Below are 19714 nucleotides of genomic sequence, written 5' to 3' on the forward strand. Positions count from 1 at the left end.
TCCAAAACAGAGCTCCTCCCTGTACCCTCACCTCTTTTGAACTTTCCTTTTACTCTTGAGGGCATCTTGATGTTCCTAAGTTACCTACTTAGTAAAGATAGTACTTGATTGATTGATTGATTGATTGATTGATTCATGTGGTCTTTGTGACCCTGGGCAAGTCACTCTCAGTGCCCCAGTCAACTCTCAAAGACTATAAATTGCAAAAAGGTGCCATTGTGCATTATTAGGGGAAATTCTTTACTGAGAGTTCTCTGCATAGGTTCCATTTACAAAAAAAAACAAAACCGTGAATGAATTTATTCCTCAATTTAAGTGCATATTTTGTGCTCGGCATTGTATTAAGCTTTGGGGATAGAACAGCATCCTGCCTCAAGAAGCTAACATTCTAATGGGAGAAAACAACTTAGAAGGGAGTTATGAGGGAAGAAGCCAAGGGGAGGGTACTCTCACAGAGTAGCATGGTTTGGAAATGACTAAGAAGAATGTAATCCCCCTTAGGGCAGTGCCTGGTTCATAAAAGGGAGTAATAGATACTTATTTGCTTGGTTATTGGTTGAGGCTTTTTATTCTATAAGCAACTTCATATAATGTAAACCCCTTTGATATCACAGACTTGGCTTTTGAAAAAGATTGTTTTTATTTATTAAAAGCAACTATTTTTTTTCTTTTTGGAGGGGGGAAAGCTGGGCAATTGGGGTTAAGTGACTTGTCCAAGGTCACACGGCTAGTAAGTGTTAAGTGTCTGAGGCCAAATTTGAACTCAGGTTCTCCTGACTTCAGGGCCAGTGCTCTATTCACTGCACCACCTAGCTGCCCCCATCTAATTTTCTTTAGAACAATTTTTTGGTCTTGCCAACATATTCTACGTTTATACTTTCAGGGTGTTTTAATTTTTTAGGTTTCATGCTATCTAAAACTAAAATATTTTCACAAAACAAACAGAAGCCTTTTTTCTGTATCAGTAACAATACTTGTTAATCCACATAAAAAACATAGTGGCTCTCTTTTTTTGGATTTGGGCCTTTTAATTTTTTTTTTATCTCTGCCACTTTGAACTGTCTTTTTTTTCTTTGCTTATACAAGCTCCAGCTGCTTCTGTGGATTTTTGATTATTTCACTTTCAAAATTAAGATCAATAAAAAATTTAAACAAATTAAATAAAAATTTCAAATTATTATAATTGGCCCCAAATTAGCACAGTTTTTTAAAGGTTGCACTTTTGGAGGAAACCAGTTTATTACATGTTTATAAAAAAAGAATGATGAGAAATATGGCACATTGTGGTATTTTTAACTTATAAGCACAGATTGTTTAACTTCACGTTTACATGCAAATCATATGATAACTCATCTGTGTCATTTTGCACCATCTTGAATTTTAGTACAACCAATTCAAATTTTATATCCATTGTACATTGAGTTAAGTATTACATTTTCTCTCATTGCAGTGTTAGTTTATCTTTCAATGACTTTGATTTGCACCGTCCTTTCATTGAACTAAATGAATGTATTTGTGTGGGGATTGTACTTTAAAATATCCAGTAATTTTGGCTTTTGCAGCCCCCTCTCCCAGCTCCAGGGAACCTCATTTTAATTCATGTCTGGGATTTATAACTGGATTCTCAAAACAGCCCTACGCTTTTCTCCCCAATATCCTTTATTTTAAAAAATTATAGTAGGATTTATTGATATGTTTTACTTTTCCATGACAAATATTCCTGAGTATATGTCACTTTTCTCCTTCACCCTGATTAAATGAGAAAGAAAATCAATTAAGCAAAAGTAGTAGGTGTACATTGACAATTTATGCAGCATCCTGCCCCTAGAATCCTTTGTCTCTGCCAGAATTAGGGAGGTGTGTTTTCTGTTCTCTGGATCTAAGACTGGTTATTGTAAGTTACTCAGCTTAGCTTCATTTCAGGGTTTTCATTTATGTTATTGTAGTCATTGTTCTTCTGATTCTGATTACTTCACTCAGCATAAAAATGCATTCTTTTTATTGGTGAAACAGACCTCTTGATAGAGAGATAGTGGCTTATTGGATGTGGAAGCAGAAACTGTTACGGTCTTTGTGTCTTCACTCATTTTCTGTGTTATGAAGGAGGGCTCAGTGGTAGGGGTATACCAGGAAATGCTTGTGGTATAAAAACCTCAAGTACCAGTAAAACTTTAAAAAATTCCTTGGTTTCCAAAGCTGCTACAATTTTCCACAAGCATCTCAAGTTTATAAATTAAATTCCTAAATTACTTAAATTTTTTTTTAGCGTTACAGAGCAAATATAAACATTTGACCCCTATTTTATTACATATATTTTACTCACAGGTAGGTGGTACAGTAGACACAGCACTGGTCAGGAAAACTTGAGTTCAGATTGAATTTCAGATACTTAACAAGCTATGTGACCACAGGCACAGCACTTAACCTCTGCTCTGTTTAACTCAAGTTTCCTCATCTGCAGAATGGGCATAATAATAACACCTGCCTCCCAGAGTTGTTATTATGATCAGATGAAATGATAATTATAAAGTACTTAGAACAGTGCCTGGCACATAGTAGGTGCTATATAAATATTAGGTATTATTGGACTTGCTGTCAGGAAAGCCCAAGTTCAAATTGAGGTTCAGATCTTGACTAGCTGTGTGATCTCATTCACGTCACTTAACCTCTGTTTTCCTTAGTCTTCTCCACTTTCAGGTGGGGATAATAACAGCCCCTACCTTGTAGGATTATTGTGAAGATCAAAAGAGAAAATATTTCTAAACTGCTTAGCACCTTGTCTGGCACATAATAGGTACTATATAAGTGCTTATTCCTTCCCATTAATCCTCCATCCCCACCCTCATCCTTATGTTGGGGTTGGAGAAAGATTATTATATAAATAAACTTAAATGTATAAGAAGTACTTCTGATTAATTGCTTAATCATCGATAATTTTGAGGAATATAAATAACCTCAAAGGTCAGAAAACCAGTTTAAGCATAGGAAATAGCAACCAAATGGAATTTATTTAGTCTTCATATCCAAATCTCTCATTGTTTGTTGTGATTTGAATATGTCCATTGAACATCAGAACCAGGCATCCCATGGGCTGTGTTTCCATCTTTGCCCAAATAACATACTAAACAGTCATTGGCTCAGTGCATTTACTTCCCATTCCCTGTGGACTAAGGAAAATTCCCTCCTGTTCTCCTCTCTGATTTCTTATGAATATGGAATAATCCTGTATTATTCATATTGCCTTTTCTTATTTGAATGGCATTTTCTTGACTGCTTACATTTGTTGTTTGCTTTGAAAACTGAGGAATTTAACCACTTTGTACTTTGAAGTTTAAAGAGGGAGCTTTGTTTGCTTTTTTTTTCTTTTTCCTGGCAGCAATGTGAATTCTCTTGATCATTGCTTTGTTTTCAGAGGTTGCTCTAGACAGTTTTATGTTATTTCCTGAATTGTGATATTTGGGCTTTTTTTGTCATCTTTTGGAAGACCTCTTTAAGTTATCTCTGCCTCAAGTATTTAAGGTCCATTGTTTTGGCCTGTCTAGGAGTTACATGTTTGTTTTTTTAGATGTTTTGACATGTTAGTATTTTTCTGCCTCAGATCTGTTATTCCCTCTCAGAGCTTTTTTGGAGAGATTCTCTATCATATATTCAATTTTTCCTACTCTGATATTTTAAAATTCTTCATTGAAACACTGATTTCCCACCCAGATTCATTATTGGTTTCCTCTTTTACGGCAACTTCTTAACCTGGGTCCAGGAACTTTTTAGAAAAAAAATTTTTTATAACTATTTCTGTATAATGGGTTACCTTATCTGTAAAATGGGTATAATGATAGCACCTGTCAAAGAGATATTGTAAGATTCAAATGAGGATATGTAAAGTCCTTTGAAAACCTTAAAGTGCTATATGAGTGTTAATTATTATCGCCATCATAATTGTTTTATTGATTTACTTTGTAAACCATTAGTTTACTAAGTATTTTATTTTAGCCATTTAAAAGCATTTTATCCATTTTAAAAGCATGTGAGATGGGGGTCCATGGGCTTCATTAGACTATGGAATAGATCCATGGCCCACCAAAAAGGTTAAAATCCCATTTTAAGAGTTTTGTTTCTCTTTTGAACCATTCTGGAATTTCTTGCTATTGTGTGATTTCTGAGAATCTGGCAGGATTCCCTTCCATTAGACAGTATTGAACCATTTTTTTTCATATTGTAATACTTAGTCAAAGTGCCATGGTCTCTCTTTAGATTTTATTTATTCTTCCTTATGTTTTATTTTCCTCCCTCTTGGTTTATTTGGGGGGGGCGGGTTGTACTTTCTCTCTTGATCTTTTGGTCTTTTAGCTGGTATTTCCCAACACTTGTATCTGGGAATCTTTTACTCTTTGATTTTTCTCCCTTCAGTTACTGCACAAATCTGTAAAGCTGAGCTGTTGGCTGTATTAAGCTTCATTTCTTTGGAGAATATCCTGGTGAACTAGGCTGGGTTCTCTGCCAGGAATAACCTGGGGTAGAGAAAGACTAGACTCAGCCAGGTTTCAGTCACCTTTCCCACAAACTTGATAGTTATTCCCCTCTAGCCTGCGGGGCTCAGCACTGATGTTTCTGATCTGTTTGAGTCTTCTATTCCTCTCCACCCTCCCTTTCCCTTCTTCTTTCCATTGTTCCTTTCTTTTATGTGGCTGGGCAGTGAATGTCTGCCACCTATTGGGTTGGAGCAGGGTTCAGGAGCCTTATGTCTAACCCTGAGATGAAAGTATGTGAATTTACCTCTGCTTATAAACCTGTACTAGATATATGAATTTGGTGTGAAAACACTGAATGGAAGCTGTATATATTAGAATTCTTTCATGTTATTGCATGAAGCTCTTACATTTTACTGATTTTCTGTCTTTGTAGATTCTGAACCCAACTCAACTCTGTTTTCATGAAGGAATTCCAATGATAGGAAATATGTGATATGTTAAGAAAATAAATTAATGAGACATCAACTAAAACTCCCCTAAGTTTAAAAAAAGCCTGTATTTCTTTGTATCTTATAGTTAAAAAATAAACAATAACAATGGACATATCACAAAATACCTTTACTTTGAGGTTTGAAATTGGAGAAGTTTGCAGAAAGCAACTATTCTGCCATCTTCCTTATCAAGGAATTTTCACCTTATTTAATACCAATAAGTGCAAAAGCTAAAGGCAAACCTCAGTATACTTGAGTTTTGCCACATTGGGAACTAATGTTGCTCTGTGTCATGATCTCATCATCCAAATGGGTCTTGACATTGTGAGTATAGATTACTGAAAGTTTAGCTATCCTCATGGTATGAGATCTCATTGACCACTCCTACAATCTCATTCCTCCTCTACCTCGCCAAGATATAATAGAAGGGAGGCAAAGGTGAATTTTATCTCATAAAGAACATATGCACACTTTTCCTGTAAGGCTTTTTTCTAAGACTTCAAGTTATTATCCAACTCCATTTGCAGTAGACCTAATGAGTTATGTATAGCAGCAGAATGTTTGATATTGGTTGTATGTACAAATATTTCTTCAACTATTTTATGGATGGTATAGAACCATCCAGATAGTTGGCTTGGATGTGAACAAAACGAAAAGTTTATAATCTGCATTTTCCTGGTAAGTGTAGTTTTCTTACGGCGTTCTGAGGTCAAATCATGTACACAGTTTCCCAACAAAAAAGAATTTTGAGCATCCAGAGATGTATGTCCTGGAATTCTAAAATAACTAAATATTACAAGATCCCAAGTATCAGGATACTGTGTGAAGAAATATTGATACATGAATCTAAAACACTGATGGCATAAAAGTGGTTTTTTTGTTTGTTTTTGAATAGATACCAGACATTTCTGGATGTATGGACACAGTTATTATGTGCTGCAGTTTATTGTTTTAATAAGTATAGAGAACCTAAGATCTAGGATTAAATTTCTCTAAAGGGGAAAAAAAATCCCATATGTCTTGGTAGTGGATTAAAAAAAACCAACAACCCTGCTTTTTTGGTGTGTTTTTTTTTTAATAAGCAATCGGGGTTAAGTAACTTGCTCAAATTACATAGCCAGGTGTTTCTGGGTGGGTGCTAAGTGTCTGAGCCCGGATTCGATCCCCAGGTCGTCCTGACACCGGAGCTGGTGCTCTTACTCGCTGTGCTTCCATGGCCGCCCCAAAATAATTATTTTCTTTTTTTTTTTGGAGGGCAGTTGGGGTTAAGTGACTTGCACAAAGTCACACGGCCAGTAAGTGTGTCAAGTGTCTGAGGCTGGATTTGAACTCAGGTCCTCCTGACTCCAGGGCTGGTGCTCTATTCATTGTGCCACCTAGCCGCCCCTGTTTTGGTGTTTTCTTAGGCAGTATTCTTTCTTAAAACAGAGTACCAATCATCAATCTGTTTAATCCATATTTTTACGTAGCAACTTGCTTCACTTTCTGTAACTACTACTTTATTTTCCTTGTAACCCATATTGTAAAAATCTAAAGTTAAGTCTAAAAAAAAATCAAACATATTCTGCTGCATATATCCAATGTAACTGTCTTTTTTATTACCTTCTTCCTTTCTAGATGAAATTAAAGCAGAACTAGAAAAGCAAAGGTAAGCTATGTGGCTTAGCTGCTGTTACCCATTGTTAAGCAAATAGGGGAAGTGATTTTCCAAGGTTACACAACAAGTTAGTCCTAGACATGGGGAAATAAACCCCATGTTTCTCTGCCCCCCCACTTCAGTGTTCTCCCCATTATATTTAGCCTACTTCTCACATATATGGAAAATATAGTGAAGAGCTTACAGTAATCTTTACACTCTTTTCATACTTGGTGGGTAGTAACTACTAAGCAAACAATGGGATATTAGGTCACTGAACTTGGGGGACAATCAAGATAACCTTAATGCTAATGTTTGAACTTTTTCTGATTTTGTCTTCTTAGAGTTATGGCATATAGAGGCATAGAGAAAGCTTATGTGTGTGGAAATCCTTTCTTAATAATGGTGCTAGTTAGTCTCTTTCTAGCAGTATAACTATGACTAATACAGAATGATAGATACATTAGCTAAAAAGGGATTTTGCCTGCTGCTTGTGGTACTTGTGTGTTCCCTAATGCAGGGTTTAAACTTTTAATTATCTGAGTCACAGATACTATTTGTAGTCATATTTAATTTGAAAACTGCGTTTAGAGAGGGTAGTTCTAAAGATGTTTACGACTTTATTTTCTTCCGTCTTTACCCTTCCTTTTGTTAAATCAGACCTGGGGTTGCCGCACCACCAAAAGCAAACTTCATCGAGGCTGACAAATATTTCCTTCCATTTGAACTGGCCTGTCAATCAAAATCTCCACGGGTGGTCAGTACATCACTAGACTGCTTGCAGGTATTGTATTTAAACTTGACTTTAATATGAACTTTTAAGGACAGAAATTTAAGTTTCAGAGACAGATTAGCTATTGAATAAGAATATTAGGGGTACCCAGAATGATTTTGGAAGTAAAAGAGAAGTAAATGTTTTTCCTTTCTGCTGAGGGTGGTATGGATGTAGTCTTTATATTTAAGTGAAGAGAGATCAACCAGAATAGTGAAGTAGGAAGGAGTACAGCCCAGCTTTCCTTCACAACTATTCCATAGAACTCTAGGAAATTTAACAGACCAAATCTTGATAGAGAAATCAAAGGAAAATCACAGCAAGTAATTTTGTTCCAGATGAGGTTGGTGTATAGAGACGAAGATGTTTGTGGACATAGAACCTAGCTAGGAGGGGACTGCACAGAGCTTTCCAGGGTAGGAACTGAATAGAGATCTGGGGATGTACACTTGGGCAACAAAAAGGGCCTAAGGCTATTGCCAGAGCAAAGGTAGATGCCAGTTGGAAGCTGTCACACATACCATAGTGTGGGATCTCAAATCAGGTGTAGACTAAGAAGGGGACTTCCACCTGGTGTGACAGCATAGGACAAGGAACAATTGCAGACCCAAGGCTGGGTACTGAGCAAAGAGCAAAAACAGAAGAGATTAGAAGCTCTGTGGTGCTCTAATTCTGTGAACAGAGCAGAAACTTAGTTCCAGATTCTATCTCATTTTGAAGCCTATAGCAGAAAAGCCGGGGCAGGAAGTTCAGACCAAGGGGAATCCTAGATTTCTGTTGTGCTGAACCTTTGACCCTATAATTTAGTTGACTGTGATTGGGGTCTAGGATTTTACTGTAGCTCCAACTAGGGACAAATCCATAGTTGTGTTGTTTATATCCAAACCCCCGTCAGGAAATCCTCACATAGTTGAGACCAGGAGGGCTGGATCAGACAACTTTAGGAGCACAGAAAGCCTGTAAGTCTCCAGCCTGAGGTGGTCCTAAGATCCATGAAGAACATATTACTCAATACCCAGAGAAATTCAATATATAAGAAAAGCAAGGCCTAGACATTTCTTCCAGAATTGTACAGAGCCTAGCCCTAATGCAAAAAGACTAGCAGAATGAGTTACAACAAGAGTTCTACAATAAAGACTCTTATGGTGACAGGACCACCCAAGACAAATTCTAGAAGAAGGGAATCACTCCAAAAAATCTTTTGGCAAAACCTCAAAGAAAAACACAGTTTGGGTGCAAGTTCAACTAGAATTCCTAAAAGAAATGAAGCAAGAGTTAAGAAAGAATTTTTAAATTACTTTATAAGTGAAATGAGAGTACTAGAGAAAAGAATTGGAAAAGACTGTGGAGGAAAGACTTGGAAAAGAAAATTATCACCTTAGGACAATAATTATAAAACTTACCCAACCAGCAGGCTCCTTGAACATTAGAATGAAGCAAAAAGAAATGAATGATTCCTTGAGACATTAGGAAATATTAAAACAAAATCAAAAGACTGAATAAATAGAAGAAAATGTAAGATAATTACAGTTCAAAAACAACTAACAAGGAAAATATGTCAAGTACAGATAATTTAAGAATCTTTAGAATACCTGAAAGCTATGACCAATGAAAGAGGCTTCACATCATATTTCAGGAAAACTGCCCAGACCTCTTACAATCAAAGGGCAAAGTGAAAATAGAGAAAGAATCCACTGGTCACTTCCTAACCCCTAAAATGAAAACCTCCAGGACCATTATAGCTCAAATCCAGAGCCTTCAGCTCAAAGAAAATACACTGCAGTCAGAAAGAATTAAAGTATTAAGTATCTTATAGTGAGGGTGATACAAGATTTAGCAGCCACTACTTTGAAACATTGTAGAGTTGGGAATTCTAGAAGACTAAAGACAGCCTTACAACCAGGAATAATTTATATAGCAAAACAGTATAAGACTACAGGAGAAAAGTGGATCTTTAACAAAACAAAGAGGACTTCCAAGCATTCCTGATAAAAAGATCAGAGCTGAGTAGAAACTTTGAAATAAAAATTAAAAAGTCAAGATAAATGTAAAAAGATAAATTATTAAAGAGCTAAAAAATATTAATGAAGTATTTACATTCTAATAGGAGTGATGGCACACCTGTTCTGTCAGAACCTTATCCTCAGGGTTCATAGAGAAAGTCAAAACAGAGTGACTGGGAGAAGTTTTGTCAAGCTTTGATAATCTTAAAAGAAGAAAGGAAAGGGGGGGGGGAGGAATATACAAGGGGGAGAGGAAAGAAAGATGGAAATTATCTCCTAATCTGGGTATGTAAGTGGCAAATTATGCAAAAAAGGGAAACAGTTTGAGGGGAATGGGTGTTACTTGAACCTCATCATCATCTGAACTGGTTAAAAGAGGGATGAATACACAAATATTGTTGGATGCAGAAATACATTTCACTCAGCAGGGAAACAGGAGGGATGTGTATCATTGGAGAGGAGAGAATAATGAAAGGATGGGTCATAAGTAAAACAAACTCTAACCATGGAGGATGAACCTCAAAGAGATTTCTAAAAGGAATGAAAGGATAAGAACCTGTCCCTTGCCCCTGGATGAGTGAAAGAGAAGATGGTCAGGGGAACAGAAGATTGCATCAGACCTAGAGCTCTGATGCTAAATACGTTTGTACTTACTACTCTCTCCTTCCTAGAGAAAGTGTGAAACAAAAGAGAGGGAAAATCATAAGAGTACAGAATAAAGTGAAATCCACAATTAATGATAATAAATGAATATGAATGGATTCATAGAAGAGAAAATGTATCGCAAAATGGATTACAAATCACAATCAAACTATGTTTATAAGAGGCACATGTGAAACAAAGGTTCTCAGGGAGTTTAAGTGACGGGCTAGAGCAAAATCTTTTTTGCTTCAGATGAAGTGAAAAAGGCAAGAGTGGCCATAATGGTCTTAGACAAGGCTATAGAAAAAAAGACCTTAAAATTAGAGAAAGAGAAACTGCATTATGCTGAATAGTACAATAAACAATAAATTAATATCCACGCCAACTCTATGTACCAAGTGATATAGCTTCTAAGTACTTAAAGGAAAAGTTAAATGAATTATAGGGAGAAATAGTAGAAGTATAATAGTGAGGACACTCTGTTCAGACCTGTACAAATTTAATAATATTTAAGAAAACAAGAAATAAGGACATGAAAAGAATTTTAGAAAATTTGATTATGACAGACTTCTGGTGATTATTGAATGGGAATAGGAAGGAATGTACATATTTTTCAGCGGTTTATGTCATCTTGACACAAAGTGGACATGTATAAAAACCACACAAACAAATGCAGAACTGTTATTCTGATATAAGCTGTTTGAAAATATAGGAAAAGAGGACTTACAAAATTTCTTTTGTGATACAGAATTGTTCTTGGTAGCTGAACTGGGAGTCAAAACAAGAAATCCATAAACCAGTATCCTTAATGAACATTGATATAAAAATTTCAAGTAAAACATTAGCAAGTGGGTTATAGCAATATATCATGAAGAGTATACACTGAGTGGGTTGGATTTATGTCAGTAATTCAGGGTTGGTTCAGTATTTGGAAAATTATCAATATAATAGGCCATATCAATAATAAGAACATTAAAAATCATGATGAATAGATGCAGACAAAACTCTTGGCAGGATATAATACACATTCCTGTTAATGCTAGAATTTATAGGAATAAATGAATCTTTCTTTAATATGATAAGTAGAGGGGAAGGGAAGGGAAGTTATTAAGCATTTATATAGCACCTACTATCTGCCAGGCACTGTGTTAAACACTTTAAAAATATCTCATTATCTAAAATGAAGAGCCAGAATTTTGGGTAGTGGGAATAAACTAGAAACCTTTCCATTAATATTGAGGGTAAAGCAACATGTCCATTATCACTGTTACTGTTTGACATAGTGCTAGAAATGCTAGCTATATTGACAAGGCAGAAAGAAACTGAAGGAATAAGCATAGGATAAGAAGAAAAAATTACTACTTTTTGCCAGTTCTGTCATGGTTTACTTAGAAATCCTTAGAGCATATACTGAAAAATTATTTAAAGCCTCAGCATATTGAAATATATAAAAATAAAACCTCATACGTCATCTGCATTTCTTATAATAACAAAAAAACATAGGGAGAGATGGAAAGAAATTTCATTTAAAATAACTATAGTATAAAATACTTGTGAGTCTACCTACATAGAGATGCACAAGAACTTTATGAATATAGCTACAAAACACTTCACAGAATGAAGACAGACTTAAATAATTGGAGAAATATTGATTGTACATGAGTAGGCTAGGCCACTATAATAAAAATGACAACACTTAATTGATTTACTTAGTGTCATACCAATCATACTTCCAAAGGATTACCTTGTAGAGCTAGAAAAAATAACAATGCAATAATGAAAGAAGTTAGAAGGAAAGTGGCATAGAAGTACTAAGTTTCACACTGTCCTACAAAGTATATGGTCATCTAAACAATTTGGTAACTGCGTAAGAAATAAAAGATAGATCAGGGGATTATATCAGATTAATTATATAGCATACAGAAACAAATGGGCACTGTAATCTAGTGTTGATAAGCCCAAAGATCCTAGCTAACTGGTGCAAGAACTGCCCATTTGAAAAAAACTACTGGGAAAACTGGAAAGTAGTCACACAAAAAATAGACATAGACAAATCTAACATCATATTCCAAGATAAACTTAAAATGGATATGTGAGTTAAATATAAAGTATCATATAATAAACAAATCAAAGGAACAAATTATCTTTCAGATCCATGGATAGACAGGAAGTTCCAGATGAAGCAAGAAATAAAGATCCACAGAAGATAAAATGGACAATTTTGGTTCCATAACATTTAAAAGGTTTTGCATAAATGAATCCAGTAGAGCTAAGATTAAAAATGAAAGTTATCTAGGAAAAACTATTGCTGCATTTTTTCTGAAAAAGATCTCATTTCCAAAATAGAAGACAAACTGAAATTTTTTAAGCATAAGGGCTCCAGTTGGTAAATAATCTAAAGATATGAATGATAGTTTTCAAGGGAAATAAATCCAAATAAAATGAAAAAATTTTCCAAATCAATAATAGTGAAATGCAAATCAGAGCAACTCTTAGGTTCCACATTATACCCCTCAAATTGACAGGGCTAACAAAAGAGGAAAATGACATGTTGGGGGAGTTGTGGGAAAGCAGCTTTTTCTGGGCAAGGGATATCCAACTCAGGTAGAGGTGAGAGCCACTAGACCATATATAAGGATCCCTGTGGGCTGCATATTAACTTAGAAAACCACATATTAATATTATCTGTGTTTTATTGTATTTTATTTATTTTGTCAGATATTTCTCAGTTACATTTTAATCTGATTCAGGCCACACTCAGTAGTGTTGTGGGTTATATGTTAGACATCTCTGCTCTAGTGCAGTGTTGGTGGAACTGTGAATTGATCTAGTCATTCCAGAAAGCAATTTGGAACTATTCCCAGAAAGTTACCCAACTATGCATATACCCTGTGACTCATCTCTACTACTACTTGTTCAGTACCACAAAGAGATTTCGAAGAAAGGAAAAGAACTCACATGTACACTAATTTAAAGCAGCTTCTTTAGGAAACTAAAAAGGTGTACATCAACTCGGGAAAGGCTATGTTATATTAATGTAAATTATGATAATATAATGGATTACTACTATTGTGCTTTAAGAGATGATGAAGGGGACACTTTCAGAGAAGACAAGGAAGACTTAAATGAAGAGTAAAATGAGCAAAACTAGAACAATAACAATAGTATTGTAGACACAAACAACTTTGAAGAAATTAAGAACTCTGATCAAAACAGTCATTCTGAGTCCAGAGGACAAAACTAGTTCAAGAATTTGACTTTCTTGACTACACATGTTGGGTTTGGTTTTTGTTGTTGGTTTTGTTTGTTTGTTTTTGTTTTTGTGTTTTTGCTTTTTGGAGGGGGGAAGATAGGGCAATGGGGATTAAATGACTTGCCCAAGGACACACGCCTAGTTTTTGTGTTAAATGTCTCAGGCTGGATTTGAACTCAGATCCTCCTGACTCCAGGACTCTATTCACTGTGCCACCTAGCTGCCCCTACACATATTTGTTAAAAGACTTTTTTTGTGTGTGGGGGGTGGGTGTGTCCCTCTTACCCCCCCAGTGTGGGGAATGGTAGGAGGAAAGGAAAATAAATTTTGGTTAATTGAAAAAAATTAATTTGAAGAAATTTAAAGTGTCAGCGTAGGCCAAAAAAAAAGTTTTGGGGAAATTTGGTGTACTTGCACAGAACTTTTATTACTTATTCTCCTTTTTGATCATATTAAGGATCATTATATCTCAAGTAGATCCACAGAATCTTAGTGCTAGAAAGAACTGGCATAGTTTACAAATTAGAGAACTAAGACTTAGAAACATTAAGTGACTTGCTCAAGGCCACAGCTAGTAAGTGATAGAGCCAGGGTTAGAACCCACATCTCCTAAAAGCTATGTCAGCTTCAGAGGACCACAAATCTGCCATTAGACAATCCACTTTATAAAAAAAAAAAGTCAAAGGAAAGTGGTTTAATAAGGGAGAAAATTTTGAGTTCTTGAAAGCCCTCCTATATCTCTATTATACTATTATATACTTATACACACACACACACATAAACACACGTTATACATTATACTAAAGAGCCTCCATAGAAGTGCCAGTTTAATGCCTTCTTAAGATATAGTGATGACTGTCAATTCCTGAAGGCTATGCCAGCAGAATGCAAACTCTAGTAGGTCCTACCAAATTGGATAGGCTTCATGTATGGACCCATTATATGTCTGTTGTCTGAAGATCAGCCTAACTAATGAAATTCAGAGAAGTGTAACTTGCGAAGATTGTCTACCTAATTGTAGAATAGTTTCTGTCTGGATGAGTAGAGGGGCCATCCATACTGATCAAAATCACCAGTCTATTATAGTATCAATTTTTAAAGAAATTAACTGAGTGACTTTAGAGAGTCTCTTAAGATGTGTAACAACAAGTAAGAATTGGTGGCAAGTTTTTAAAAAAGTAACTCCAAAAACCAAAGTCCCTGTTATTCACAAATTCCAATTATTTTCCTGTATGATTCCCTTTATGAATTTATAATAAGGGAACAATTCTTTTGTGTCATGCTTTAGCTCATCTTTTATCCAGTATGAAATAGCTTCTCTCTTTAGAAATCTTCTAAGGCACTGATGTAGAAGGGTGACCCCCCACAAAATTTTAATTTGGAGTTACAAATTTGAAAACATAATCTTGTTGATTAGACAGCCCTCTTGATCTGGCTTTTGTCAGTAGTTCTTAGTGCCCTTTTGTCATGGGAGTATGGTATTTGTGAGGGAGGTGGAATGGATTATGGAATGGATTTTTTACTTCTGTGAGTTTGTTGTCACACCAGAGTTTTTTGATTAGTATCCAAAATACTGTTTTCCATGGGACTAACACTTTTATGATTGATTGTGGTAGAAACACTAGGTGCTTCTAGGAATACAGAATGAAGTTTAAAATTTCCTTTATTTGAATGTTAAAAAAGGTTTTAGAATATTAATAGATAGAGTTCAGGGGAAAGGTCATTCCAAGTATAGCAAAAGTAACTAAAATTTCTATGATTCCTGAGGGTTTATAAAACATTTCGCCTCTTTCACCTTTGTGAGGAAGGTGGTACAAGTATTATCCTCATTTTACTGATGAGGAAACTGAGGTTGAAGAAGTTAACTGACTTGCCCATGGTCCATATTCTTGTTGGAACCAGATTCAAATCTAGGTCTCCAAACTCCCCATTCCAGTGTTCTTTCCACTCTACCACATAGAGAGTGGGAGCAAAGTTTCATGATTAGAAGATTGGAGAAACTGTTTAGCTGAAGTACAGTATACGTGGAAAGGAATAATGGGAGATAATCTGGGAAAAGTCGGCATTACCAATTTCTGGATTGCTTTGAACAGCAAACAACTTAAGAGAGTTTAAACTTTGTAGAGAGTGGGGAGCCACTGAATGTTTTTAGTCCTGGGATGATGTGCTTATATTTATGGATTAGGGAGATAAATCTGGCAATATAAGGAGGAAAAATTAGAGGATAATCCAGAGGCTGAGAGACTTAATGGGGGCATTGTAGCAGTAATTCAGGTAAGATATAAAATGAGGATCTGAACCAGGATTGTGGTATTGGGAATGGAAAGGAAAGATTTGGTTTTTCCCCAGAAACCCTTTATTTCATTTTATCTTTCTACCAGATACTTTCATAAGGTTGAGTCATGATCTCATTTATAGGATCACAGAAACTCATTTGGAAGGAACCTTAGAGGTCATCTGCCCCAATCCACACTTGAATAGGAGTCCTTGCTGCAATATTATCCTTAGGTTTTGGGTAGATCTGACCTATAGACTTCATGGTAGAAGCAATCATTTCTGTCTTCATTCCTAAGGATCTTTGCCTTTTCTTATTTTTCTTAATTTTTAAATTCAAAAGAGTTGTCAGAATGGTGAAACTGATGTTTCCTCAGTGGATAGGATAACTTAGGATGCAGCCCACTCAAACTTCTTTTGCCTTGGAAAGCTGACATTGTAGCTTTTGCCTTAGCATAGCTTGTTTTACAAAAGAACCTTTCTTGGGTGATTTACTTGGATTCTTCTCCTTATGACTGTAATCATCTTATGTCCAGACCTGCTGAGAGGCCAACTCTTTATCCACTTGCTCTCTGGTGTTAGCAGAGAAGGACCAGAAGATTAAGTGCAGGAATTGATGCTTTACCATAACTTGAAGGCCAATGGGTAAAAGTCATAGGGAAACAAATTTTAATGCAATAATAATAGCTGATATAAGATCAAATCGCACTTTTGTGTATGTAACAAGCTACCTCCATTAATCTGTGTAGTAAACAGTGCCTTTTTACAAAGATTGCAACTTTTGTAACACAGAAGAGAATGCAAGAGTCTTAGAGCTAACCAGGGACGTTGGACAACACCTAGACTAAGACTATTTACAGACATTGATTGAGGTGCCTACTCTAAACCATGAACTATACAGTGATAGAGACACAGACAGTCTTTGTCTTTAAAGAGCTTACAATCCAACCAGAGGTGACAGAACAGATATTTATAGATATATACAAATCGATGTTAACTTTGAGCAGAGGGCATTGGCTACTGGGAGTCCGACAGACTCCATGCAGGAGCTGGCACTTCAGTTGAGCCTTGAAGGGAAACTAGGAATTGTAAAAGGTGAAGATGAGAGAATACATGCCACTCATGCAAATTATGGAGACAGGAAGTTGAAAGAGTGAAGATAGAGAAAGTTCTGAGGCAGCCTTAGAGACCACCTACAGTTAAAAAGTATAATATGGGTGATGAGCCAGTGAGGGAATAGTCAGGCAGTTACATAAAACAGGAGTCCCATCCACCATATTGTGAATGAAGCTTCTGTTTGAAAACTGTAAGCAGTAGACAACTCACCACTAGGGTGAATGGAAAGAAAGGCATATATTGAGAGATACTTTGGAGTCCGTCCATTGGCAGTTCATTTTGGGGTTTTAATTTTTTTCATTAGAAAAGAAGTTTTTCATCGTCATGCCTCTTTATAATTTCTGCTCATTAATCATAGTTTGCTTTCCAGATCCAACAGAGCAAGTTTAATGAATCATCTTGTACATAATAGTTAAACTATCCTTCCCTAAGTTTTTTCTTCTTCAAATTAATCATCCCCAAATCCTTTAACTCATCCTTGGATAGTAGTGTTTCTAGTCTCTGACACATCTTAACTGTCTTCTTTTAAGTGATCTGGAGGTTGTAAATACCCTGAGTATGGGACTCAGAACCAGACAGTACTGTGGATGGTGGATGTGGCATCATCTCCTGTATTTTGGACACTGTTCCACTTAATAAAACCCAATGTTAGTTTTTTAAAGCTATAATAACAGAAGTCCAGGGTCCAGATGGAGTTGAAAAGTCATTCCTTTCTTTCACACCTACACAATGCACACACACGTACATCAAGAGAGTGGAGATCCCAGTGGATTAGAGTTGAGTAGCACATTGTTTGAACCCTCCTCTCTTACTCAGGTACGGTATTGCTCCGTTCAGCAGTATCACTTTCTACTGTTTTCCCTTTAGTTATCTATTATCCTTTCTTCTTCTCAAATAGTTTTATTTTCATGACTTTAAAAGTGGGAGAGTTAAAAAGAAATTTCAGTACCTTGTAGTTTATCATTTATCTAGATTTGGTGCTGCAGTCCAGTATTGTACTATATAGAGTTAGAAATTTATCTTCATTGGGTTGGCTGTGGAAGTATCACAAGTGTGAATGAATATGACAATCTTCTTTACAAATAATTTCCTAATGCATATTTCAGCATTTTTCATAATGAATTTATGTGTTCCAATATTACCTTGGCAATCAAGTAGTGATCCAGGCAAAAATAGGGCAGACTTGATCTTCTCAGAGCTGATACATTTTGTAAGATAATGATTCTAGTTTTGTTCCATGGGAGTCCATTTCAGTGAGATTCGTGAGAAGTGGAGTTAAAGGCCTTGAATATTGGTTGTCTTGTGTTTCTTTCTATCTAGAAAAGTTAGAAACTTCTCTAATATATGTAGATATAGATATTTGTATATATGTATGTATCTTCTCTCTGCATTTAGAAACTCATCGCATATGGGCACATTACTGGAAATGCACCAGACAGTGGAGCCCCTGGAAAGCGCCTGATTGACCGGATAGTTGAAACTGTTTGCAATTGCTTCCAGGGCCCTCAAACTGATGAAGGGGTGCAATTACAAATAATTAAGGTATTACTTATTTATTTGTTTATTTATGCTTGGTGTGACTGGCTCTTAAGAGTTTGGATTTTTAATTCACAGTGTAGTTGACTTATTTAGAAGAAAGTAAATTAAATTAGGTCCTGAACTGAAACAGAAGAATTCACTATTACTTAAACCACTGCTCCCTTTAAATTGTTAAACATTACAATTTCATCATCATGCCTCTTTATAGTGTGCAATTAATTTCAATTCAGTTATTCAACAACATTTACTAAGCATGTGTGCAGAATAAAAAACTAGGCTGGTAGGAATAAAGTTTACATAAGACATAACAGCCTTCATGGAATTTATGTTAAGATATGTATGTGAACAATTATAATATACAATATTAAATTATAAAGTAGGTATAAAACAGTACTATTTAAGGTCCAAAAGGGAAGGTAATTTATTTAAATGTGAAAAGTGGAGCCAGAATTTTTGTTTTGTTTTAAAACTTAATAGCCACACTAATACAAGTTAAAATTGACCTATGAATTAAGGATTATGGGGCACCTTCTCTTATCTTTTTCCCTTGAGAGACTTGCTTTCAAATCTACTGTTTCTCAAGGGGCACTTAATAGTAATTACCTATTTTCCTGCCCTCCATTTTTACTACCAGAATGGTATGAGACATTACTACCTGTGGTTGATTGCAGATAGATAAAGAGATTGGTATGCTAAGGTTCCATATCTTAAGTCTTGAATTTTTTTATAAGGAAAGGTCTAGTATTAGGATAACTATTATGTTTCTTCTAAAGCAGGGGTTTTCAACTTATAGGACTTGAACTTGTTTTCTTTTTTTTTTTTTTTTAAGCAATCGGGGTTAAGTAACTTGCTCAAGGTTACATGGCCAGTTATTTCTGGGTGTGGCGCTAAGTATCTGAACCCGGATCTGATCCCCAGGTTATCCCGACACTGGAGCCAGTGCTCTTACTCACTGTGCTACCTGGCCACCCCTTGAACATGTTTTCAAAAAAATATTTTTGCAGTGTATTTCAGTATAATTAGTTTTCTTGGTAATCCTATTTTTAAAGATTGATTGATTGATGTATGTTATTTAAAGATTGTTCTGAGAAGTCCACAAATTGCACCAGATTATCAAAAGAGTCCATGCCACACTAAAAAGTTTAAAAACCGCTGCTGTAAACCTAAACAAGAAACTGAAGAAACAATTGTGGAAAAATGGGGAACTGACTTCATCTGGGATGTGCTTCCTTTATGATCAATATAAGCTAGCTTAGTTTTATAGAATTTTAGCTTCTAGGTAGAGGGTTTGTTTTACACTTAATGTTGTGTGTAGTTAATAAAAGTGAATAGTCAGAAATCCAGCCATCTTTAAGTTCAGTATAATTTATAATTCTAAATGAATTTGTCATAATGGATTTAGTGAGTGCAGACTAAATGCCATCACTGAAAACAGTTCATTCTTAGTGTATTGTACTTTTAAAGTTTGCTTAACCATCTTTTCCTTAAGCTTTTCTCAAAAAAATAAAATGTTAAGGAA

At 35.6% G+C, this 19714-nt stretch overlaps 2 protein-coding genes across 2 annotated transcripts in view; both read left to right on the forward strand.

Moving 5' to 3' along the window:
- Positions 1-19714, forward strand: part of CSE1L (chromosome segregation 1 like) — a 415445-nt gene that overhangs the window by 199497 nt on the left and 196234 nt on the right. The window lies entirely within an intron of this gene.
- ARFGEF2 (ARF guanine nucleotide exchange factor 2) overlaps positions 1-19714 on the forward strand; it is a 132343-nt gene that overhangs the window by 22929 nt on the left and 89700 nt on the right. The window contains exons 2-4 of the mRNA XM_069072365.1: positions 6578-6608; positions 7257-7380; positions 18052-18198. Of these exons, the coding sequence (XP_068928466.1) occupies positions 6578-6608; positions 7257-7380; positions 18052-18198 (302 nt within the window). The remainder of the gene's footprint in view (positions 1-6577; positions 6609-7256; positions 7381-18051; positions 18199-19714) is intronic.

This window comes from Petaurus breviceps, unplaced genomic scaffold (assembly GCF_028583685.1).
Source record: "Petaurus breviceps papuanus isolate PSGF00001 unplaced genomic scaffold, PetGlider_PUasm1.0 90847, whole genome shotgun sequence".
Classification (NCBI taxonomy): Eukaryota; Metazoa; Chordata; class Mammalia; order Diprotodontia; family Petauridae; genus Petaurus; species Petaurus breviceps.